Source organism: Barbus barbus, assembly GCF_936440315.1.
Source record: "Barbus barbus genome assembly, chromosome: 36".
NCBI classification, from domain to species: Eukaryota; Metazoa; Chordata; class Actinopteri; order Cypriniformes; family Cyprinidae; genus Barbus; species Barbus barbus.
In genome coordinates this window covers 7,489,511-7,508,561 of record NC_136714.1, presented here as the reverse complement: position 1 = coordinate 7,508,561, position 19,051 = coordinate 7,489,511, and the positions used below count along the sequence as shown (strand labels likewise).

Sequence of the window (19,051 nt, the reverse complement as noted above, 5' to 3'; positions counted from 1 at the left end):
CAAGCTAATCAAGGTCTGAAGGGTTACTGGGAAGCTACAAGCAGGTGAGTTTTAGGCCCCGTCCTCACGAAGACGGGTTTCTCTGTATACGCATAATTTTTTTAGAAGCCAATCCTAGCCCCATCATCTCTGCTGAGGAGGCTGGTTCTAGTTCCTCCGTCCCAGCTTTGAAGGTTGCCTTAGAAGTCTCCATGTGACATTAGGTCAACTGCAATTTAGCCGGCACTCCTGACATTAGCAAGCCAGCCAGTTCTCCAGACATTCTCAGTTTTGCCAGCTCTCCAGACACTCTCAGTTATGTCGGTTCTCCAGATGCTTTCAGTTCTGTTGTTCCTCCAGATACAACCATCTCAGGCAAACCGGATGCCTACCAGACAGCCAGTACTCAAGATGTTCCCTGTTCTGCTGACATTCCAGATGGCACTCTAGATAATCTCGGCACTCCACAAGTTCTGCCTGACCCTCTCTGCCTGCCTGGACCTCTTGAGATCACTTCAGCTACTTGTTCCATCCTATTGGCCATCTAATCTGTGGGATATACCCTGGCTACCTGAATTGAACTGTCACTTGCACTCTGCATGATCTATTCACTCTCTCACTCACCTCCGCACTCCCTCACAAGATCATGCTCCCCAGATTACTGATGAAAATCACCCAAACTCAATCAATGATCATAGTACAAAAGCACAGCGGTTTCAGTCATTCTTTGTCTGGCTTTGAAGTTTATGGACCTCTTCTCCTGTGTTTTATTTACCTGTTAACTACCTTGTTTCTTGGCTTGTTAGAGTTTATACGATTTGTGCTTACCAGTTTGTTGGAAGAAAAGACTGTTTTCCTCCTCTGACACTTGAATAAGAGTGATACTCACCTGAGCTTGAGTTTATCTCTCTCTCTCTCTCACACACATTTTAAATTCTTGTAATGCCTTGTAGAGCAGGACACACACAAAATAATTTCAAGACAGCCACATTCCTTAGTAGGAGTTAAGACTCCCCCTCCCAGTATCTGCATTTGACTGGCTGGCCGATTTCCTGCCCTAAATCTCCTTATCTCAGGAGACCTCTAAAAAACAGGATAAATTTGAGGGAACATCTGGATGTATTCCAGAACAGGACTTTACTGTGGCTTTCTTATCACTTAAACATAATTCAACCAGAAACAGGACAAAGACCTCTGGATCTGGACACGACCTCCTGACTGCTTAACCCTCTGGTTGTGTTCGAAAATGACCGGACTCCAAACAACCACTTATAAATCTGTCATTATGCTATATTATCACTAAATATTGGATTCATTCTTTTTGTCAACTTGTTTTCTTTCATTTAGGACTGGTTTTGTGTTTCTATTTGCTTCTGATTAATCGTAAGCCTTATTTATCCGAAAGTAGGCACCTCATTTTTTGAGTGAAAAAAAAAAAAATTATGAATAATTTTCATAATATGAAATGAAAAATTATGAAAATTTGCACTGTTTCTCACACTAGTGTACTTTAATGTTTAATCAAGAAGTTTGCTTTTAAATGCTTTTATTTTGTACAAAATTGCACAAAGTAACACTTGTCAAAAATGGCCGGCCATTGAAAGTGAATGGGGAAGAATGAAAGAAACAACTAGTGTTCAGGAGCATGTTGTGCTTGCAAACAAAGACCTTGGACCTTTGCATGTGTGGATGCATTTATACTCAAGCTATCACACACACACATACACGCGCACGCGCACACACACACACACCCCTCCATCCATGCATACAAACTATTGTGAGTATTACACCTATTTCATCCTACCCTGAACTGCATGCAATATCCTTTTATGAATCTGATATAACTCTCTCTCTCTCTCTCACACATACACACACACACACATGCTCAGACTGCCTTGCCTTTAGCCTGCATTGACCTCAAAAATCATCTTTTCTTTCACCACATATTCTAGACTACGGAGCCCCTTAGAGCTCATGGTGGTGGAAAGATTTCGGGGTGGGGGGAAAAAATATTTTTCAAATCTTCCCCTCGCAAAACTTTGCGTTCTCTCGCAAAGATGTTTGCGTTCCCTCGCAAAACTTTGCGTTCTCTCGCAAAGATGTTTGCGTTCTCTCGCAAAGATGCTTGCGTTCCCTCGCAAAGATGCTTGCGTTCCCTCGCAAAACATTGCGTTCTCTCGCAAAGATGTTTGCGTTCTCTCGCAAAGATGCTTGCGTTCCCTCGCAAAACATTGCGTTCTCTCGCAAAGATGCTTGCGTTCTCTCGCAAAGATGCTTGCGTTCTCTCGCAAAGATGCTTGCGTTCTCTCGCAAAGATGCTTGCGTTCCGTCGCAAAACATTGCGTTCTCTCGCAAAGATGTTTGCGTTCCCTCGCAAAACATTGCAAAGATGTTTGCGTTCTCTCGCAAAGATGTTTGCGTTCTCTCGCAAAGATGCTTGCGTTCTCTCGCAAAGATGTTTGCGTTCTCTCGCAAAGATGCTTGCGTTCTCTCGCAAAGATGTTTGCGTTCTCTCGCAAAGATGCTTGCGTTCTCTCGCAAAGATGCTTGCGTTCTCTCGCAAAGATGTTTGCGTTCTCTCGCAAAGATGTTTGCGTTCTCTCGCAAAGATGTTTGCGTTCTCTCGCAAAGATGCTTGCGTTCTCTCGCAAAGATGCTTGCGTTCTCTCGCAAAGATGCTTGCGTTCTCTCGCAAAGATGCTTGCGTTCCCTCGCAAAGACGCTTGCGTTCCCTCGCAAAGACGCTTGCGTTCCCTCGCAAAACATTGCGTTCTCTCGCAAAGATGCTTGCGTTCTCTCGCAAAGATGCTTGCGTTCTCTCGCAAAGATGCTTGCGTTCTCTTGCAAAGATGTTTGCGTTCTCTCGCAAAGATGTACGCAAAGTTTTGCGAGGGAACGCAAAAGATTTGAAAAATATTTTTTCCTCCCACCCCGATTTTTTTTCACCCACCCCGAAATCTTTCCACCACCATGAGCTCTAAGCAGCTCCGTACTAGACAAAACATTATGACAATATGTTTAGAGGCTTTCGTGTTCTCTCAGAGTAAATGAAAGTTTGCAATTAAATGCTAGAGCATACAAATGCCTCACAGTGCCTTGCTTGTCATTTACACGAGGAAAAGACAACTGAAGAATTTTACAGTGACGATGCATTGCAAGATATATTGGAAGATAAAAATATCACTGGACAAGCTGAAAACCTTGCAACAACTGAAAAGAAGCAATCTTCTGATTTTGAGGACCCAGCTGAAGTTGATGTAACGTTCTGGTCGAAGGATGGAAAAAAAAAAAAGATTATTTTGAAGTCAATGCAGGCCAAAGACAAGGCAGTTTGAGCATTTGTGTGCATTGTGTGTGTGTGTGTGAGAGAGAGAGAGAGAGAGAGAGTTATAATATGAGATTCATAAAAGCATATTGCATACAGTTCAGGGTAGGATGAAATAGGTGTAATACAATAGTTTGTATGCATAGATGTGTGTGTGTGTGTGTGTGTGTGATAGCGTGAGTATACATGCACGCACTGGTCCAAGGCATTTATGTTTGCAAGCACAACATGCTCCTGAACACTAGTTGTTTCTTTCATTCTTCCCCATTCACTTTCAATGGCCAGCCATTTTTGACAAGTGTTACTTTGTGCAATTTTGTACAAAATAAAAGCATTTAAAAGCAAACTTCTTGATTAAACATTAAAGTACACTAGTGTGAGAAACAGTGCAAATTTTTAGAATTTTTTTCTCTCATATTATGAAAATTATTCATAAATTATTTTTTCACTCAAAAAATGAGGTACCTACTTTCGGATAAATGAGGCTTACGATTAATCAGAAGCAAATAGAAACACAAAACCAATCCTAAATGAAAGAAAACAAGTTGACAAAAAGATTGAATCCAATATTTGGTGATAATATAGCATAATGACAGATTTATAAGCAATTGTTTGGAGTCCGGTCATTTTTGACCGGGAACACCACGAGTGTGACTTTTTGCAATTTTGTACAAAATAAAAACATTTAAAAGCAAACTTCCTGATTAAACATTAAAGTACACTAGTGTGAGAAACAGTGCAAATTTTCATAATTTTTCATTTCATATTATGAAAATTATTCATAAAAAATGCTTTTTTCACTCAAATAATGAGGTACCTACTTTCGGATAAATGAGGCTTACGATTAATCAGAAGCAAATAGAAACACAAAACCAGTCCTAAATGAAAGAAAACAAGTTGACAAAAAGATTGAATCCAATATTTGGTGATAATATAGCATAATGACAGATTTATAAGCAATTGTTTGGAGTCCGGTCATTTTTGACCGGGAACACCACGAGTGTGACTTTTTGCAATTTTGTACAAAATAAAAGCATTTAAAAGCAAACTTCCTGATTAAACATTGAAGTACACTAGTGTGAGAAACAGTGCAAATGTTTATAATTTTTTCTCTCATATTATGAAAATTATTCATAAAAAATGCTTTTTTCACTCAAACAATGAGGTACCTACTCTCAGATAAATGAGGCTTACGATTAATCAGAAGCAAATAGAAACACAAAACCAGTCCTAAATGAAAGAAAACAAGTTGACAAAAAGATTGAATCCAATATTTGGTGATAATATAGCATAATGACAGATTTATAAGCAGTTGTTTGGAGTCCGGTCATTTTTGACCGGGACCACAAAAGGCGTGACCGGAGTCCGAACACAACCAGAGGGTTAACATGTAATTCAATGATTTTATCAAGCAGGAGAGACGTTTTTATGATGAGACTGGGTGTTGAACTCTCACAGATACACACCGACCGGAGTGACATTCCCATGACCTCCCGTTTCTCCCCAACAGAGAAACGCACCTTTTCTTCTTATTGGCAGAACAAAGAAAATTGGACCTTTATGGGTGTTCCGAAAGACAAATAATAATTGTTGCTGCTACCAAAAGCCACATATATATATATATATATATATATATATATATATATATATATATATATATATATATATATATATATATATAGACAATATATATTGAGGTTGTGTGTTTATTTTATGTCTTTCATATGCTTGGTGTGATTATTTAGAGGATAGGATGTTAATCGACGCATTAACCCATGTAGTATATAAAATTAAGGTATGTACTTTGTGTATGCCAAATACCTGTTGTTTGATTTTGAAAGAAAGCTAGTTGTGTCAGCAATAATTTGGTGTGGATGAAAGTTGACTGTTCTCATCATAATACATGATTACAACACGAATAGAAATCTGTTAGGCTGTTCTTCATGTGACAAAACAACTGATCAGATAATGTATCCACGGGATGACGCCGTGCGGGGTGGACAATCTGATTGTATAGGCACAATCTGATTGGAAGAAGCCTCCCGTGGGTGGATCCCAAATTGGCCCGTTTAAATGGTCACAGAAGCTTTGCTTGCGGCTTGCTCGCGCGCTGACCTGCTTGAATCTTCGGCTCCTCATCTGATCGTGCTGTTAAGTGCTATCAGCCATATACCATCTGGCAAGGATCCACACATGCCTTCAAAAGTGCTGACCAAAGAAACTTTAACACCTGAAGCCGAAAGAACTCTAAACAGACTTCCTAAGAGCGTCATCACGTCACAGAGAAACCAACCAATTGCAAGAGGGCATCCCCAGTGACCTCACGCAACGACGACTTCAGCAGCCAATCTGCACCCAGGATTCCCTCAACCAGGAAAGGAACAGAAACAACTCAGAGCAAGTAATCAAATAATTCTCCATAATTCTGCTAGAAATTCAAAATTCAAATTCAAATTTTATTTGTCGCATACATATACATACGTAGTACGACATGTAGTGAAATGTATTGTACGACTGTCCAACAAATTGTCCAACAAAATTAAGAAAAACCTCAAGTTTACAAAAATACAAATAGAAAAAGTACAGTAAACATATATACAGAAATAAACTAGCAATAAAATAAAATAACAAATAGATATGAGAATAAAAATAGATATGAGGAATAAAAAATAGAATATGATTCTATATAGATTCTATAAAAAGTAAAGTGTATGTCAGTGATAAAGTGTCCGTGTGCTGTGCTGTGCAGTGCAGTAAAGTGTATAAGTGAGTAAAAGGATACTAAAGACAAAGACAAATGGTATGTAAGTTCCACTCATTTATCCTTACGTAACCTTCTACAAATTAGTGCAGATTGTACTTGAAAAATGTGCAAAGTGGAAGTGTGGGGTGATGTGATTATAGTGGAGAGTGGTTAAGACTCCGAATGGCCTGCGGGAAGAAGCTCCTCCTCATTCTCTCTGTGTTCGCCTTCATGGAGCGGAAGCGTCTCCCTGACCGCAGCAGAGAAAAGAGTCCATTGTTGGGATGGCTGAGGTCCTTCACTATCTTCCTGGCCCTGGTCAGGCACCGCTTGCTGTAGATCTCCTGCAGGTTAGGGAGCTCGGTGTGAATGGTACGTTCCGCTGAACGCACCACCCTCTGGAGGGCTCGTCTGTCCTGCATAGTGCAGTTCCCGAACCAGGAAGTGATGCTGCCCGTCAGGACGCTCTCGATGGTGCAGGTGTAAAAAGTCTTAAGCACCCGAGAGGGAAGTCTAAAGTCCTTTAAGCGTCTCAGATGGTACAGACGCTGCCTGGCCTTCTTCACCAGGGTGCTGGTATGACAGGACCAAGTCAAGTCCTGCGTGATGTGAACACCCAGGTATCTGAAGCTGTCCACTCTCTCCACTGGAGTCCCGCTGATCGTGATCGGCTGGTATGACCGCTCCTGCTTCGTACTGAAAGTGGTTGAAGTAATTTTAAGAATAAAGACAAGTTCTCTGCTTGAAACTCCCTCAGGGAAGGTTTTAGCACCTAGCAAAAGTTTAAGCTTTAAGCTGCTAGTTTAAGCTTTCTTCAAGTTCATTGCCTGCAATGTGTGTGTTTGTGTGTGTACGTTTTGTGTTATTTTAGCTTAGTAGTATTCTAGAGTAGCAAATAAAATTTGCTTTATAAAGAAATCTTTTGTCTGGTGCTATGTGATTTTCAAGTCTGAAACTATTTGCCAAAGATTTGCGTTACCTATGCTAAAAATTACCTATGATAAAAGTTACCTATGCTCAAAATGACCTAATCAATTCTGTATTACTGTGGCCACGGGAATATAACTGGATTGTTAAGAGATACTGGTTTTAATGCTTGCTGGACAAGTCGTTAATGAGGTATCGTTAATAAGGTATAAGTTGGACGTTTTGATTAATATCCATTAATCATACGAATATGAAATCGATACGACTCGATTTCCAGAAACTAAAATTAAATTAATAGTTCTAAAATTACTACATTCTATTACATATTTTTAATGAGAATAGTAAGACAAATATTTGGCAGGAATTGGGTTACCATGGTAAAGGGATTTTTAAGGCTAAATGGAACCTATAAACCATTCATAGCCATAAATAGAAATATGTACATACAAATAATTACACTGAAGCATGTGCAATACCTTGTGTAATTCATTTGTTTGCATCAGCGCACAATACTGCACTTGGGCTTTTGAGTGCTGAAACAAACAAATAGCTGAATTAGGTCTTGTGCCCCAGCTCACACCCATCTTTATTAAATAGTATGTGAAATTATTAGTTGCTTGTTTTGTATTGAATTAAGTACTGTCTGGGACAAAGCTTGTGAATCATTTAGAACTAAATTAAACATTTCAACTTTATTGCAAGTTTAAGAAAGAAACCCTTCTAAAATCTGTTGGAATGTTCTCAAATAAAAACACCTCATGGTGATCAAAAATATATTCACAAGGTTGATTCATTTTATATCACTGACAAAACATAATCCCATACAAAAACAATGATCCCAACATAATATACCAGTGTGTCAAAAATATATCACGCAGCCTTAGACTTGTTGTCAACTGCATAGATGTGATCTGTAGCATATCAGAGCGAATCAGACAATTTAAGATTCTATCAGAACATCGAAACATGAGGAGCCGGAATTCCACAAAGAGGCCCGAGACAACAGGATGTTCGTCATAAATCTGTCCACGATACGATCTAATCACTCATTGTGTATGTCTTTTTAATAACTATTGAACAGTTTAAGGGTTTATATTCATGTTTGGTATATATGAGCATGCAAATTCTCGCTTGAAATATTTCTTCCAATCAATTCTTTGTCAAATGTATCATGTTCTGGTTATAGAAATCATGTCCAAAATTATACTCCGCAAGAGCGGGAAATTTTGGACCATGTGACTAAGATAAGGTCTCTGTTAGGTATGTAACCCTCGTTCCCTGAAGAAGGGAACGGAGACGTCACGTCGGTGACTGACGAATTGGGATCTCGCTTAGAGAGACCAATCCCCTACGAGAGTATCTAAACAAGCCAATGGATATTGGCATGCGATTATTGCATCCAGCTGCCGCTAATCACAGCGTGAGTATAAGTAGGCAGCGGGTGCAGCGCATATTCAGGTTTTCACTGAGGAGCCGAGCCGGTGACCCGGCCGCTCAGCGGTGGTACAGCAGCCGTGGCGACGGGACGTGACGTCTCCGTTCCCTTCTTCAGGGAACGAGGGTTACATACGTAACCGAGACGTTCCCTATCAGTCGGTCACTCCGAGTCACGTCGGTGACCGACGAATTGGGATCCCTACCAAAGGGCCACGGGTACTGCCCCTTCCAGTGTCCTGTGGAAGCCTCCTGAGCCCCTATTTTTTGGCGCAGGTCAGGGCTACCACAGAAGACCAACTACTGTTGCCATGGCATTACCCACTCAGTAAGACTGGATAACACTGGGAAAACGTACCTGTTCCAGTTGGAACTGGACGCTACGGAAGCTCGCCCTTCCCGCAGGAGGTTCGGAGCAATTACGCATATGATCAACCTTAGGCGCATATGGAGAATTAGAGGAAATTGTACCTCATGGAGATTGGCAGAAGACCTGCCGGGGAAACACGGGCTCTCAGGCTATACCGTGAACTATACACATATGGGGTCCAAAAGGCCTTTCATATGGAACCCAGCCCTCTACCGGTTCTCACGGATTCAACGAGTGAGGGCCTAGTGTCAGATGCCCCGTCACATCTGACTGCCGAGGGGACGGAGGAACTCGACAGGGTCTACAGTACGGACTCTCTGGAGCAATTTTAGCAAGCCGACCCGAAAACGGAGCCTCTCAGTGCTTCTACCCGTTTGAGGTGAGAACACAGGAGGAAACCGGTTCCACACGAAGGCTATAGAACCTAGCGAACGTGTTAGGTGTCGCCCAGCCCGCAGCTCTACAATATCTGCCAGCGAGGTGCCACGAGCCAACGCCCAGGAGGATGCAACAGCTCTAGTAGAGTGAGCTCTCAACCTGAACGGGCAGGGCACACCCTGTACCTGATAAGCCAGGGTGATGGCATCCACTATCCAGTGGGCCATCCTCTGCTTGGAGACGGCCTTCCCCTTCTGCCGGCCTCCGTGACAAACAAAGAGCTGGTCTGAGGTCCTGAAGCTTTGTGTCCTGTCAACGTAGCATCTCAAGGCCCGGACGGGACAAAGCAAAGCAAGGCTGGGTCTGCCTCCTCCGAGGGCAGCGCTTGCAGGCTCACCACCTGGTCCCTGAAGGGAGTAGTGGGAAACTTGGGCACATAGCTAGGCCGGGGCCTTAGGATTACCTGGTAGTCAGCCGGCCCAAACTCTAGGCACGAATCGTCGACCGAAAATGCGTGCAGGTCCCCTACCCTCTTGATGGAGGACAATGCAAGCAGGAGCAGAGTCTTCAATGAAAGAAACTGCAGCTCAACTGACTGCAAAGGCTCGAATGGGGCCTGCTGTAGTGCTTAGAGCACTAGAGACAGGTCCCAAGAGGGTATAGAGGGGGGCTGTGGGGGATTTAACCTTCTTGCCCCCCTAAGGAACCTGATGAGCAAGTCATGCTTACCCACCGACTTCCCTTCCACGGGGTCGTGATTGGCAGCAATCGCAGCCGCATAGACTTTAAGGGTGGAGGGAGACAGCCTTCACTCCAACCCCTGCTGCAAAAAGGAAAGCACGACCCTAATCGGCACTTCCCGGGGGTCTTCTCGGTGAGAAAAACACCACTCGACGAACAGGTTCCATTCCAAGGCATAAGCCTGTCTCGTGGACGGCGCTCTAGCCGAAGCGATGGTGTCAACTACCCCTTGGGGTAGGTCACCTAGAACCTCCGCGTCCCGCTCCAGGGACCAGACATGAAGTTTCCAGCTTCTTAGGTCTGGACGCGGGTGCCATAAGGTGCCCTGTCTCTGAGTCAGTAGATCCTTCCTCAGAGGAATCTGCCAAGGAGGGGCTGTCACGAGGAGCATCAGTTCTGAGAACCAAGTCCGAGTGGGCCAGTACGGCGCCACGAGCAGGACCCGCTGCTCGTCCTCCCTGATCTTGCATAGTATCTGTTTTTGCGAGAAGGCTCGCTGGGGGAGACGCATACTTGCGAAGGCCCCGCGGCCAGCTGAGCTGGACCGTCTGGGGATGGAGTCTCCATTCTCCGGGGAGCGCAGCTCGTGACAGCTCGTCGGCTGTCCGGTTGAGCAAGCCCGGAATATGAATGGCACGAAGCGACCTCAGATGCTTCTGACTCCAGAGGACGAGGTGGCGGGCGAGTTGCGACATGCGACGGGAGCGTAGACCACCGTGTCGATTGATGTACACAACGGTCGCAGTGTTGTGCATGCGGACGAGTACGTGCTTGCCTCGTGAGCGCCTTCTGAGACGGATGAAGGCCAGACGTACTGCTAGCAACTCTAGGCAATTGATGTGCCAGTGCAGTAGGAGGCCCGTCCAAACCCCCGACACTGCAAGCCCGTTGAACGTGGCGCCCCAGCCGGTGGTGGAGGCATCTGTGTAAATCACAGCAAGCCTGGAGACCTGTTCCAGGGGCACTCCTGCCCGCAGAAACGAGAGGTCTGACCACGGGGTGAGGGTTTGGCGGCAGGCCGGTGTAACTTGGACCCGGTGAGTGCCGCGCTGCCATGCCCACCTCAGGACTTGGCCATGGAGCCAGTGTTGAAGGGGTCTCATATGAAGCAGCCCCAGCGGCGTGACTGCCGCTGGAGCTGCCATATGCCCCAGGAGCCGCTGAAATTGTTTCAGTGGGACCGCTGACCTGCTCTTGAACCTATTCAGGCAGTTCAACACCGACAGAGCACGTTCCTGCGTGAGGCGTGCTGTCTGGCTGACCAAATCCAACTCCATGCCGAGAAAAGAGAACCTCTGCGTCGAGGAGAGTTTGCTCTTTTCCCAGTTGACCTGAAGGCCCAACTGGCTGAGGTGTGACACCAAATCCCTGTGTTCGCACAACTGGTCCTGAGACTGAGCCAGTATGGGCCAGTCGTTGAGGTAGTTGAAAATGCGAACGCCCTGTTCTCTCATGGGAACAAGGGCTGCCTCCGCAACTTTCGTGAAGACACGGGGTAACAGGGACAGCCCGAAGGGCAGGACCTTGTACTGATATGCCCGTCCTTCGACCCACAGGAATGGCCTGTGACGCGGAAGGAATCGACACATGGAAGTACACGTCCTTCAGGTCGACCGCTGCAAACCAATCTCAGGGACGGATGCACCCAAAGATGCGTTTCTGCGTGAGTGTCTTGAACGAAAGCCTGTGAAGGGCCCAGTTCCAGACACGCAGATCCAAGATTGGTCGTAACCCACCGCTTTCTTGGGTACAATGAAGTAAGGGTTGCAAGCCCTGTCTTCATATCGGCTGGAGGGACCGGCTCCATCGCGTCCTCCGCCAGTAGGACAGCGATCTCTCCACACGAGACATGAGCATCAGCTGCCTTCACTGCTGTGAGGTGGATGCCCCTGAACTTGGGAGGAAACTGAGCCGCATAGCCGAGTCAGATGGTCCACTGGAGGCAGCAAGACGGGCTGGGTAGACGCAGGCACCCAAACACCGTACAAGCGGACCAGCGGGACCACCGACGTACCCGCGGTGGGGCAGCGAGGTGGAACACAGGAACACGGCCCGTGGCGGCCCAAGGGGTCCGAGTGTGCGGTGCGCGCTTACCTGGTTCCGAGGTTTGGCAGAGGGTGCGTGAGTAGGGCCTTTGATGACGCTCTCGAACCACCCACTGCTGCCAGCTGGCGAAGAGGAGGATGAGCGCGGTCCGGAGTTGGTCCGTCCGTGACTCTCCATGCCCTCTTGGGACCCAGAGGCAGAGACAACCGCTTCTTGTCGAGATTTTTGAAATAGAAGAATCTCCACCCGGCCCTCCTCCGGGGGAGGGGGAGGCGCATCCGCCACCTCCCAAAGCAGTCCTCTCTCTCTCTCTGGGTCGCCCGTCTTGTGCCTCTTGCTCTTCCGCTCACCGCCAGGTTTGACGGGGGCCAGGACGGGCGGGGCGGCCTGCCTACGCCCAGCTCAACGGCACCGCTTCTGGAAGCTGCTGCGGATGCGGTGCGGGAGCAGGGACGGACGCAGGGGCCGCCCTCGGTGACAAGCAGGTTGGGGCGCTGCAGCCGGCGGACGGGTGGAGGCAGCAGCTGCCCGCCGGGGCAGGAGGTGTTGGATCGCCTCAGCGCAAGCTACCCCGAGAAACCAGTCGTCCAACCTCGAGGGCTCGGGACACGGTGGGATCTCCACTCGAGCCCTACCCTCTCAGTGGCCCGGAAAAGCATAGCCGTGATTTCTAGAGCCGGAGCAGCAGCAGCCCAATCTTCTTGCCCAGAAATCTCCAGCTCACCCTCCGATGCAGCAGTCGACGTCTGGTCATCGGGAGGAGCGCCAGGGTAACTGCTGGTGCTCCCCTTGTAGAGGGCCCAGCACATTCCACTGACAGCTCAACTGGTTTTGGAGCGCAAGAGGGGCGATGGTCCCTCGAGAGGGTTTGTTCCCTGGAGGGTTTGCCACCATGCCACCGCCTGAAATGGTCCCCGTCTGTCTGCAGCCAGAACGAGAGCCAAATCAAGGCAGAGGCAACAGAGCTCCGTCCCTTTGTCGAGGTATCAGAGCCTGGCCCGCAACTCCAAGATGATCATCATCCCACCATGAGAAGATGCCTCATCCACGAGCGCCACCTCAGCATGCTTACTGCCCAGGCATGTGAGGTAGCGATCATGACCATCACCCGGCACCAGGTAACGACCGCATCCAGAAACGCACGGGTGACACGTTGTCTGAAGCAAGACCCAACTCGTCTTTACAAAGACGTAATGTCGAGTTTGCCAGATGCAACGTCGTCTTTAAAAAGACGCACCCGTGAATGCTCTTTTAGAGAAATCACTCTTTCAGTGTGCTGAAGCGCACAGGGGAGATGGCTGTTTGCAACACAATCAGTGGGTAGTGCAACCTGATGTGTGCAATCCACTCGACACAGGAAGAACCACCGCCGCTGACGCGCCGTACCACCAGCACAAGAATGCCTCGAAGAGCGCACTGACTTGCAGACACTGTAGGATGGTCAGGAGCAGAACGATGAACGCTCGGCTCCGAAGCGAAAAGCTGAATATGCGCTGCACCCGCTGCCTACTTATACTCACGCTGTGATTAGCGGCAGCTGGATGCAATAATCGCATGCCAATATCCATTGGCTTGTTTAGATACTCTCGTAGGGGATTGGTCTCTCTAAGCGAGATCCCAATTCGTCGGTCACCGACGTGACTCGGAGTGACCGACTGATAGGGAACATGTTGATTTATGGATTGGGAGGAAAAACAGATCAACACCAGAGCTAAGACAATATCTAATTGGTCAACACACCATTTTGGAATGTGTCCAAAAGCCCAGTTAAAAACTCAGGACACCATCAAACCATACGTTTTTGTGTTTTGTCTTTTCTTGCCTTTTGCCACCACATTTTGATGCTGCCTTTTTAGCACTCTTTGAGCATGCTCTGGCTTACATGCCAGCTGCTATTTAGCCACGATGAGAAGAAAACACATCTAGTCTCATTACATCCTTTTATTCTTTAACCTTAGTTTCTTTTCTTTCCGTTGAGTTTTGTGTTCTGAGTTAAGTTTTTGCCACCACGCCTGGTCTACGAGTTCAACTCGAGTCTGTGACTGCCTCAAAACTTCAACCAGCAACTGACTCTGAAACCATTCGTCAGCCAACGCCCAAGACTTCACTTCAACGACTACTGAACTTCCAGCCAATCAGCAACCTCGGGAAACCCCCTTATCTGCAAAGACGACAACAAAAGTGACTTCCCTTAAAATAAAGGCAACACAAGTACAAACTCCGGATTCTAGCTGAGCTGGTGCATTTAATATCAATTTTAGCCTCATTGAGAAACTCAATGTGAGGGTTAAATAAGTGTTTGATGGTTGTTCAGGTTTGATCTTTCCTCACTTTCTCTCTTTCTGCAACTTGTGTGAATGCGTGTGTTCATGTGTTAGATTAGTTTACATGTCTTAGATTTATCCAATAAAGTCTTATTTATATTGAAAAGAGAAGTATATTGTGTTTTGTGCTTACAAGTTAATGTCTTAAACTTTCACTATATTTTTTGATTTTAATATCCATTGCAGAGTTGATGTTGTTCAGTGAACCGACTCAGTGATCAGCCGTAAAACAGTGATTCTATCCAAATTCCCTATAAAATGATCCCGTTTGAGCTAAATTGACCTGTTTTCCTTACAGATCATTTAAGTCGTATGTCACCTCTCTTTATGGTTTCAGAATAAAGCCAGAAGATGCTATGGATTTTGGCGTTTCACTTCTCTTTTATGGCCTGTACTATGGTGTACTCGGTCGGGATTTTGCAGAGATGTGTGCTGATTTTATGGCATCTACAGTTGGGGTAAGAGCTTAAATCAATGGATAAACATTACATTTGCTTACCTATATGGATAAACATTACATTATATTACCTACATTTACGTATGTACTGTATACCTTTTTCCTATAACAAATGTGACCCTGGACCACAAAACCAGTCTTAAGCATAAATTTTTTGAAATTGAGATTTATACACTATCAAAATAAATAAGATGATGTATGGTTTGTTAGGATAGGACTATATTTGGCAGAGATACAACTATTTGAATATCTGGAATCTGAGGGTGCAAAAAAATATATATATATATTATATTAAATATATATAATATATATATATTGAGAAAAGCATCTTTAAAGTTGTCCAAATAAAGTCCCTAGCAATGCATATTAAAAAGTAAAACTTGCTTTTTCACTATTTCCCCGTCTAAATACTGTAAAGCTGATATAAGGCCACCCAGTTTTGTATCAAGCTGATGTAAAGCTGCTTTGACACAATTTGCATTGTTAAAAGCGCTATACAAATAATAGTGATTTGACTTGACTTGACTAGAAGCGCTCTTCATTAACTGTAAGCCTTTCTATTTGTCGTGGGAGTTTTGCTCGTTCATTCTTGTGATTATTTGCATTCCTCAGGAAGCGCACATGAGCTCAGCTTTACAGAAACTCGCTGATCAGATCAAAGAGACAGAGCAACAACACCCAGACTCTGTTTTAATCATTCTTGGGGACTTTAATAAAGCCAACTTTAATAAAGTTCTCCTGTGAACTGACAAAATCAAACAGCATGTTACCTGTCCCACCAGAGACACACAATAAAGAATGCATACCACTCTGTCCCATGGGCAGCTTTGGGGCTCGCTGGCCACTGCCTGGTTCACCTTATACTAACCTACAGGAAAAAACTTAAATCTGCTAAACGTGTAGTAAAGACTGTAAAGAGATTGACCAACGAAACAGAGTGGGTTTTACAAGCCTGTTTCGATTGCACTGATTGGAGCGTTTTTGATGCTGCTACCACCGATCTGGACAAGCTCACAGAGACTGTAACATTTCTCTATTAGTTTCTGTGAGGATATATGCATTCCTACCAGGACTTATTTAACATTCAACAATGATAAGCCATGGTTTACAGCAAAACTCAGACATCTTCGTCAGGCCAAAGAGGATGCCTACAGAAATGGGGACAGAGTCTTGTACAATCAGGCCAGGAACACACTGAATAAAAAGATTAGAGTGGCTAAAAGGACCTACGCTAAAAAGTTGGAAGATCAGTTCACTTCCAATGACTCAGCTTCAGTGTGGAAAGGTTTGAAAGCCATCACCAACTGCAAGACACCAGCACTGAGATGAATCAACAACTTGCTGAAGACCTGAATGAGTTTTATTGTAGATTTGCTCTCTGTCCCTAGCTCTATCTGTTAGTGGATCACCAGCTTTCTGACAGATAGGCAGCAGCTAGTGAGACTGGGGAAGTTCATGTCAAACTCCACCAACACTGGTGCCCCTCAGGGATATGTTCTCTCCCCACTGCTCTTATCCCTATACACCAACGACTGCACCTCTAAAGACCCCTCTGTCAAGCTCCTGAAGTTCGCAGACGACACTACAGTCATCGGTCTCATCCAGGACAGCGACGAGTCTGCTTACAGACAGGAGGTTGAGCAGCTGGCTGTCTGGTGCAGTCTTAAAACCTGGAGCTGAACACGCTCAAAACAGTGGAGATGATCATGGACCTCAGGAGAAACCCCCCTGCACTCTCCCCACTCACCATCATAGACAGCACTGTGGCTGCAGTGGAGACATTCACGTTCCTGGGATCTATCATCTCCCAGGACCTGAAGTGGGACACTCACATCGACTCCATTGTAAAAAAAGGCCCAACAAAGGTTGTACTTCCTTCACCAGCTGCCACAGGAGCTGCTGAAACAGTTCTACTCAGCCGTCATCGAGTCTGTTCTGTGCACATCAATAACTGTCTGGTTTGGCTCAGCTACAAAATCAGACATCTGCAGAGAACAGTTCGGACTGCTGATAGGATTATTGGTGCTCCCCTGCCCACTCTCCAAGAACTGTATACATCCAGAGTTAGGGAAAGGGCCAAGTCATCCCCTTTTTGAACTTTTGCCACCTGGCCAGCGCTACAGAGCCAGGACAGCCAGGCACAAGAACAGTTTCTTCCCCCAGGCAATCTACCTTATGAACAGTTAAATGTTCCCCACATTATGCAATAAAAATGTGCAATAACCTTATATTTACTTGTTACCACCTCCATCCTAGCACATCCCTGCATCTCATTCTATTCTATTCCATTCTATCATCTATAGCACAACTGTACATACAATTTATTTATTTTTCAATTTATTTTTCCATTTTTGTCTATTTATATTTACATATGTGTATTTTTTGCATGATTAGTAACGAATGCGGAGAGAAAACTAAACAAAACATTAATTAAAGCACAAAACGAGGATTTGTAAAGAAATTTGTTAAAGTCAGCGGAAGTGAGAAATGTTTATTACGTTTGAAATATGGATAAATATAGCCTAAATATAGCCTAGAAACTTTTAGTTTGATTTAGTTTTCTTGATTTGTAAAGTGATATTTTTCCTACTTGTTAAATCCCACGTTCTCTTTGGGATGTGTTCATGCTTTACTCTTGTTCTTCAGAGATCATTATAGGGACCAAAGATTGAGATTTTTTTTTTCTTTACAGAGCTATACTCCTATATTTACACATATATGTATTGCTACTCTCCTTAGACTTTCCATGCCTTCAGGTTTATTCTTGGCATCAAATCCAGGTCATTAGGTCCATGTAAGGTAATGTTATAATTGAAATGGCCTTCATAGCCCTATCAAAAGAAAACAGATTCTCAATCAGCTGAGACAACTCAAATGTCAGATAGCATTTCTTCAAGAAATGCATTTATCAGACAGAGAACACGAAAAATTAAAAAAATACTGGGCGGACAAGGCTTTTTATTCATCTCATAAATCAGGAAAGAGGAGAGGAGTCTGTATTCTAGTTCATAGAGGTCTGAATTTCACAACTACTACAGTTCATAAAGACACTGAAAATACTGATCTGTACTTATTTTATAGAAATCATCAATATATTTTATTATTGCATCTATTATAAGTTGCTTTGTCCGGACAACCTGATGTACAGATCTGTTGTTTCAGTATTACAGTGCATCTGGAATGCCCACTAAGCACCTGTCAGACAGCATCTGTGCCGTCTGTGGTCAGCCAATTCTTGTGGATGTGAGTGAAGAAGGAATCATAGAGAACACATACAGACTGTCCTGCAATCATGTGTATCCTTTACTGGCGTTTACATTTGTGTTCATTTGTCATATCTGCAAGCTCCAGAGTTTGGAAAATGCTTGATTTAACTTATGTTTTCAAGGTTTAAAATGTAATAGAATTTTTTATATTGTCCTTGAAAATGTTTGACATTGAAAGTAAAAACAGGTGCACTGGAGATGGTGGACCTGCCAATTATGGTGTTCTCTGTCAAATGCCAGTCAAGCTGTATGGTCCTGGGCTGTGAGCACTGGTCCCATTAGAGGACGTCGGACCCTAATGCCACCCTCATGGACTGCACACCAGGAGCCTGATCCAAATAATCTACATAATGTTTAGTGAACAACAGACCTTTATGTAAAGTGTATGCCACTATTGTTGTATTATGTTTCGTCCATCTCCTCATTATCTAAGCATATACAGGTGCACCTCAAAAAATTATAATATCATGAAAAAGGTCGGTATTTTTTGTCACTCGTTTCAGAAAGTGAAACTCATATATTATATAAATTCATTACACATAGAGTGAAATATTTCAAGCCTTTATTTCTTGACATTTTGATGATTATGGCTTACAGATAATGAAAACCCAAAATTCAGTGTCTCAGAAAATTTGAATATTACATAAGATCAATTAAAAAAAGGATATTTTAAACAGAAATGTCAGGCTTCTGAATAGTATGTTCATTTCTATGCACTCAATACTTGGTTGGGCCTCCTTTTGCATGAATTACTGCATCAATGCGGCGTGGCATGGAGGAAATCAGCCTGTGGCACTGCTCAGGTGTAATGGAAGCCCAGGTTGCTTTGATAGTGGCCTTCAGGTCATATGCATTGTTGGGTCTGGTGTCTCTCATCTTCCTCTTGACAATACTCCATAGATTCTCTATGGGGTTCAAGTCAGGCGAGTTTGCTGGCCAATCAAGCCCAGTAACACCATGGTCATTGAACCAGCTTTTTGTTCCTTTGGCAGTGTGGGCAGGTGCCAAGCCCTGCTGGAAAATAAAATCAGTATCTCCATAAAGCTTGTCAGCAGAAGGAA

The 19,051-nt window shown here is 44.5% G+C and overlaps 1 protein-coding gene across 3 annotated transcripts in view; it reads left to right on the top strand.

Moving 5' to 3' along the window:
• LOC306856269 (E3 ubiquitin ligase RNF121-like) overlaps positions 1–19,051 on the top strand; it is a 113,010-nt gene that overhangs the window by 87,170 nt on the left and 6,789 nt on the right. For all 3 annotated transcript variants that reach the window (XM_079395427.1, XM_079395429.1, XM_079395428.1), the window contains 2 exons: positions 14,605–14,725; positions 17,887–18,020. In XM_079395427.1, coding sequence (XP_079251553.1) covers positions 14,605–14,725; positions 17,887–18,020 — 255 coding nt within the window. The remainder of the gene's footprint in view (positions 1–14,604; positions 14,726–17,886; positions 18,021–19,051) is intronic.